General features: G+C 42.0%; 1 protein-coding gene across 1 annotated transcript in view; it reads right to left on the bottom strand.

The window, feature by feature from the left end:
• The window catches only part of LOC103593635 (leucine-rich repeat-containing protein 37A-like), a 79243-nt gene that overhangs the window by 3251 nt on the left and 68518 nt on the right, over positions 1–7474 (bottom strand). The window contains 5 exon segments of the mRNA XM_008576653.1: positions 3484–3575; positions 4133–4328; positions 4331–4612; positions 4615–4857; positions 4860–5378. Coding sequence (XP_008574875.1) covers positions 3484–3575; positions 4133–4328; positions 4331–4612; positions 4615–4857; positions 4860–5378 — 1332 coding nt within the window.

Below are 7474 nucleotides of genomic sequence, written 5' to 3'. Positions count from 1 at the left end.
TGGGGCCCCAACCTTCCTTGTTGATCTCTGTGAATTAATGTCAGGTCCTCGACCCAATGAACTGGCAGCTACGCTGATGGCAGTAACTCCCCCATGTGGATTTATGTTGCTTTGAGTTGCCTCATCCCCCACAGATTTGTCATCCCACTTCCCCTGGGTGATGGAGCTGCAAAGAATTACTCAAAGCCTATCTCTTCCCAGCAGTGAGAGACCCTGAACTGGTTAATCTCCTGGAACCCTCAAGAGAGAGGCATTCCTTCCTTGGGAAATTAATGCTGAATTGGGGTTCTCTTCCTGCATTTATTTTCCAGACCAGGAAGTTACAGGAAGAGAACATAGGTGGGGTTATAGTTTAACAACACAGGCTGGTAACTTTCAGTGAAACAAGCCAGATGACATTTCAGTAAGGCAATTAAGGGGTCCTATCAACAAAAGCTTGATCTTAGCAAACATCCCTTCTCCCTCCAGCAATTTTTCAGTATGTACACATATCAAGCAGTAACCTGTCTGTCCTTGAGCCAGCAACTTTGCTGTGCCACAAATCTTTATCTTACACCAGAGACTTTATGGCCTGAGGAAAATTTCCAGTCCTCTACAAGGTCAATATCTGAAACAGCAAGGCTTTGCAAAACCAGGCCCTGTGAAGTACATTTGCTTTATAGTATATTCTACAGACTATTCCACGAAATGACAAAGGCCTCTAATGACTCACACCCCTTAAGCCACCAGGTTAGGGCCACTGATGCTATGGCATAGAATATAAATTACATACTCTTCACAGCCTTTGGGCCTTTCTCCACTGGATTGTCTTTTTCTTGCTGGTTTATAAAATTCTTCGTATTAAATATATTAACCCTCCCAATGGTTTTCATTGTACTTCAGTGTTTCAAATATTTCCCAGTGTTTTTTGTTTGTTTGTTTCTTTCTTTCTTTCTTTCTTTAAGGAGGCAAAACAGAGTGGCAGCAAGGTGTGCAGTCTTTGCCATCAAGGGAATCTGGGTTCTGCTTTTGGTTTTGCAACAGGGGCCTTAAATTGGTCTCCTTTGTAAAGAGGGATGATAATATCCTCCTCATGAGACTGTTGTGAGGATTAAATCATACAATACATGGAAAACTGTTCATCCCATGCTTGCTATATTTAAGTGCTAAGTTTGCTAGTGATGTCACTGACAAGACAAGCAAAGCTACCAAAGATTTCTGCCTGTGATATCAGGCTTAGAAAGCTCTTCTCCACTGCAAGATTATAAAACATATTGCTTCTATTTTTCTCTAATATTTTTACATTTTCTTTTTTTACATTTGCTGAAATATATTTAAGGTGAGAATAGGGATCTGCCATTACTTACCGCTCAAATAGTTAGGCAGCTGTTCTGTTAGCATTTATTCATTTTCTCCCACTGATTAAAATATTAAAAGGTGACATTTCAAAAGTCTTAGGAATGCAGGTCTGTCTATTGCTGGACTCTGCTTACTACTTCAAAGAAATATTAGGTTGTATTATTCCTCATAGTGGAATTGACATAATGCTTCATCTCTCTCTTCCTTTGAACACCTTTATTGTCTACTATAGGTAAAACACTGCATGCTCTCTGTCTTCATATAGCTTATCATCTCAGTGGGGAAATGAAATAATAAAAACATACAAATAAATACAAAGATAAGGTTAAATTGTATCCAGAAACTAAAAGCAATATAGTAGTTGAAAGTTCAAAAAAAAAAAAAAAAAGGCCACATGACACCTGGAGGCCTCTGCAAGCTGACACCAGGCTGGTCCCTGCCTCCTATATCCAGAAATTAGACTTTGTCCTCCCCAAGAGAGAGCTCACTTTTCCCTTTCAGAGCAGTCTCACTTTATCAATATCACAGGACTGAACAAAAATCAGAATGCTAGATTACAACTTGACAATGAGAAATATATCTCATTGCACAGACAACATCTGTGTCTACACAATCTGGGAATCACCCCTCTGGAGAGAGGAGTCTCTGTGGCACACTGAAGTACAATCTGAAGGTTAATGTGAGAACAGAATTAGAACAAAAGGAATCAACTGGCTCCAGTGTTTAATGGAAAAGGCTAAGGTGGCTGGATTCACCCATCTCCCTGCAGGCACAGCCTTGCCTGGGCCCGACCCCACATCTGCCTGAGGCACGATGTCAACTCACGCACAGTGTTAGGTGGTCACTGCCCTTGCTGGGCTCTTCCTTGCTCTGTCTATGCTTTCAGTACTGACCAGCCCTCTGTAGATGGACATGTTTTTCTTTAGATATGTTAATACATCTAGTTCGGTTCTGCTCACATCTATAGAACAGGGACATTACATCTCTGCTCTGGTCCATTATGTGTGGACCTTGGTGTTTCTCTGTTAGATAGCTGTCTTTTAAAAAATTATTTACCACATTTTTAAGTTCTCAGGGGAGGGGGAATACCTCACTATAGACCCCAAGAAATGATGACAAATCTTGTGAAGGGACTAGGCCCAGAGTATTCAGGGATGGCTTCGTGAGGAAAGATGAACTTAAGGTGACTGTTGAAAGATTCACAGGACTTCCACAGGCAGTGATACACAGGAATTTTCAATGGGCAAAGGCACAGACACAAGTAGGAATGGGCTGCTTTGGCTGGAATGGAGGGCCACAATGATGGTAGAAAAGGTAAATGAGGTAAATTTACCTCAAATGAGGCTGGGTTGGTAGGGTTGAGTCAAGATTGTCAGCTTCTTAAATCACTCTTTTAGTATGCCAGGACCTACCTGTTGGGAAAATAATAAGCTATTTTGTAATTGAACACAGGTAAACAGAGGCAAGCTCCAGGAACAGGCTCCTGTAAATATGACATGCCTTAGAGTAGCCTAATGCAGGATTTACCTGCAGTGCTTTGACTAAATCTATTTAGACAATACCTTACATGCTGGAGAAGAAGGATGCTATGTAAATATAATGAATCTCCAGGGTAACACTTTCATCTTTAGGCCCCTTCCTTTCTCCCCAGGGTGATGACAGCTCCATGAGGCTTAAGATTATAACTCTCTTGTCATTTTAGAAACAGAGAAAGAAATGAGAGGTAGAATGAGCTTGATTGGTGAGTACATAAAATTGCTGACATACTTTTAGTTTTGCAAAATTTTACTGTCATATCAACTCTGGCCTTCTTAAACTTCTCAAAATAGTCTAGTGGCCTGTTATTTTGGTTTTAATTCCACAGAGATCTCCTGGGAGTGAGGCTCCTTTAAAGATCTGTGGAATATACTTTGCAATAAAAGAACAAAGCATGCCTCAGTCTCAGTGACTGAAGAGGAATGTCAAATAGTAGTAGGTGGGAAAGTGGCTTTGATTTTCATTTTATGGGTTCAGATTCTATTATAAAGACAGACATATTACAGAACCTGAATTAATGATCACTACAACAGCCACAGATATTGCCAAGATAAGTTTGTTTTTATAGCCAAATCCTGGAACATCTTTAGTGAGCTTATATTACAGAACCTGAATTAATGATCACTACAACAGCCACAGATATTGCCAAGATAAGTTTGTTTTTATAGCCAAATCCTGGAACATCTTTAGTGAGCTTAAAAAAAAAAAGAACAATTGTTTTTTATAAAACAAAGAGATAAGATGAAAGCTGGGATGGTTGGGTAGCTCACTTGGGAAGGCATGGTGCTTATAACACCATGGTCAAGGGTTCAGATCCCTGTACTGGCAACCCACCAAAAGGATGAAAGCTAACTATTTAAAACCCCATTCTTGGGCTGGCTGGTTAGCTCAGTTGGTTAGAGCATAATGTTGTTAACACCAAGGGTTTGGACCCCAGTAGGCATCAGCTGCCAAAATAAAAACAAAACAAAAACAAAAGCATAAAACCCTACTCTTCCAGATGAGTAGCTTACAGGTTCTTAAAGAACATACTAAATCTAATGTGTTACATAATCTTATTATTAAGCATTTTCTTCTACAATTCATATTGTGTGTTAGGTTTGCTTTATTCTATAAATGAGCAAAGTGGGAGATCACTGTCTTGGCCAAAGTACATGACCAAGACAGGATATGGACTGGAAGCCTCTGGTCTTCCTGTTTGGGCACTTTAATGGTATATCCTAAATGACGGAAATTTCTGGGTCTCCTGTTTCAGCAGTTGTGGTCTTTCTGTTCATCCAGGCCTTCTGTGCTCTCACTGATATAGTTCTCAGTTATCCATTGGTCTGTGTCCCATTCTGCCTTGGATGCCTCCACTTCTTTCTGCTCACTGAGAAGCTTCATTGGGAGACCTGTTCTGGAGATGAGCTTGGCACAAGCCATTTGTACATGGGGCTCAAAGCAGTCCATTTTAACGTCTGGATAACATGAGAAATGAACTTTCTCATATCATTGACAGAGATGAGGGATCCTAGCTGCTGGTTTAGCTGAAGTTCAAATTGATCCCCTGGGGATGGAAGCAATGGGTAAGTGAAGACTTTGGACTTGGAGGGTAAGTCAGTGCCCAGGCTGTGGAATTCCCATTATGTTCCATTGGATCGTGTAGCAGTTGGCATTAACTTTAATGCAGTCACAGCAGAATCTACAGCAGAATTCTTGTGGGTTGTGTTCTCAGACATAGTTTCTGTTGGTACAGTATGTTTTCTACGAAAACATTTTTATCAGAAGTATTTCTTGCAATAGTGTTTTCTTCAGTAGTGTTTTTTTCTGTAGAAGTCTCTGAAAGAGCAAATAATTCTGGGAAAGGATTTTCCTAAGAACTTAGGTCTCCTGAAGATGAAAAAGCCCCTTGTGAAGGTGAATTTGTAAGCCTCCTCACTGCAGAGAATGTAGGCCTCTTTGCAAACATCAGCCTCTTGAGTGAACCTTCCTTTCTGACCTTTGACTCAGTTTGGCTTTGGGTGTTTTGTGGATCACGTGAGAGCAAGTTTTATGAAAATGGTGAGTTTTTATGGAATGTAAGATTGGTTTAGCAGCCTTCACATTTTTAACTCTAGCATTTGCATCTTCTAAAGCAAAAATGGTGTAGGTTGAGTCTTTTGATCTGTTTCTCTTCTTAGGTAGGGATTTTGCTGTGATGAAAGCAGAGGACCTGCCCATCGAGAACTGTTTCAGGAAAGAAGAGACTGCAGCCTTATGTTCCTGTGAACAAAGGCTCTGTATGTATGAGATTCCCACTAACTTCCTGGACCTCTGCACCACATGAAGTTGTTCCAGCTCCCTTGGGTTTGGTCTCCTGAGCTGCCTTTCTTTAGCAGTGTTCTCCACAAATGGCTGGCCTCTCTGTTCCCTCTTGAGGCTCTGATCCCTCACTTCTTTGAAATGCCTTTTCTTTATGCCCCTTGGCCCCTTGAGGACTCTGTTCACTCTCTGCAGCCTTTTCCTTATACTGGTTGGCTGATTAGCTCAGTTGGTTAGAGTACAGCCTTGTAACACCAAGGTCATGGGTTCAGATCCCCACACTGGCCAGCTGCCAAAAAAAAAGACATAGAATTTTAAATACTCAGAATACCACCATCTTGCTGCCAGTTCTCCACCCTTTAAACTTATTTGTTGCTTGGCCACAAACCCCCTCCCCAGTTCCACAGGAACCTAGCTTGCTCCAGTTATCTCTGTGCCCTGTTGAAACACTTTTGATGGCCAGTAGCTAAGAAGGCGGTTTGCAGAAGCACTTCCCAAGCACAGGAAGTTGTCACAATCTGTGACCGCTCTGCCAAGTCAGGCCTACTTGTTTGGTGGATCCAGGAACCTTACTGGGGTTGGAAATAATCTTCTCTAAGACCCCATGACACAGATGGGCATGTGGACAGAGGAAGAGCAGATGAGCACAGGGACACAAGAAGAGGGAGCAATGAAGTAGACACTGCCCAGGCTGAGCAGTGGGTGGCAGAGATTTTTAGACAAGGAGGGGGAATCATCAGTTCTCTGGTCTCAGCACCCATTGATTCCACCCACAGCTCATTTCCTTGTGCATCCCTTCAAGTGGTGCTGCTGGTTGTCTGCAGGATGCCCTTGGAGGAAGCCACCTGGAAGGTGCAGAGAGGAGCAGCCATGGGGATTATCAAAGATGATGATGGGCTCCCATCTTTTGGTGTATTCATTTGCTAGGGCTGCTGTAACAGTTTATTGTCTCACAGTTCTGTAGGCAATAAGTCCCAGACCAAGGTGTCAACAGAGTTGGTTCCTTCTGTGGACTGTGAGCAACAATCTTTTCCAGGCCTCCCTCCTAGCTTCTGGGGGTTTGTGGGCAATCTTTGCCCTTCCTTGGCTTGTAGAAGCACTGCCTCAGTCTCTGCCTTCATCTTCACATGGTGTTCTCCCTGTGTGTGTCTCTGTTTCCAAATTTCCCCTTTTATATAAGGACACCAATCAGATTAGGGGTCCATCCTGTTCTGATATGACATCATCTTAACTAATTATATCTACAACAATCCAATTTCTAAATAAGTTGCATTCTGAGGTCCTGGGGGTTAGGACTTCAACATACAAATTTGGGGGTGGGGAACAATTCAATCGATAACAGTTGGGTACCTACTATGTACCAGGCACTGAGAAGATACTTTTAGGTATTACTACTAGCCTTTTAACAGTCCCACAAGATGGATATTATCATACCAGTGTTACAGGGGATGAAAGCAGGGCTCAGATAAATCAAGGGTCTTACCTACAGTTAGACAACAATATTGCCATCTGAATGCATCACCCAACCCCTTGCAGAGAACCTGGGAGTTGGCTACTGCAGCACTTCTCTTCTAGGACCCTAGATAGGAAACTGTCTCTCCAACAACCTCCTCCATATATGCCACCCTGTTTAGAGTAGACTGGCCAAGGATCACTTGGTTCTGTCAGATTCCAACATAAATCACTCATAAGCTATGCATCTCCAGAGTAAGCATGGCAGGTGGTCTGTGGGTGTGGAGCCTTGGATGGATTTGAAAGGCAGGTGTGTGGGCTGGAGCCTGGCCCTCTTCTGCACATGCTGCCTTGCATGGCAAGATTCTTCTTCTTCTGAGCTAGTTTGGATGCTGGGAAGCCCAAGTTCCAGGAGCCACATCTGGTGAGGGCCTTCTTCTTGGTGGGGACTCTGTAACCACTCTAAGTACAAGGAAGGAAAAAAAAACTAAGACATACCATGAAGTGAAAGAATCAAGTTGTAGGATGTTGACATGTATGTAAAAAAAAATAAATAAATAAAACTGCACAACAAACCTATTTTGCTATGTGCATATATATGTAGGCAAATGCATGGGGAAGGGTCTGGAAGGATATATACCAAACTCAGAGTAGTGCTCCTCAGGGGTGAGGGATTAGGGCATGAAGAGAATTTTCACTATACCTGTTATTTCATTTTTATACATTAAAAATATAGTCATGTATTTCTTGTTTAACAGAAAATAAATTGCTCCTTACTTATTTTAAAGAGGGCCCACCAAATTTAATTTTTGAATAACCATAAGATTGCAATCAGTAGAGGCTGATTTGGGATATGAAAGGGGATTTG

Source organism: Galeopterus variegatus, unplaced genomic scaffold (assembly GCF_000696425.1).
Source record: "Galeopterus variegatus unplaced genomic scaffold, G_variegatus-3.0.2 Scaffold1384, whole genome shotgun sequence".
In the NCBI taxonomy this organism is placed as follows: domain Eukaryota; kingdom Metazoa; phylum Chordata; class Mammalia; order Dermoptera; family Cynocephalidae; genus Galeopterus; species Galeopterus variegatus.
The sequence above is the reverse complement of the archived record's forward strand: the minus strand, read 5'-3'. Positions and strand labels throughout refer to the sequence as shown.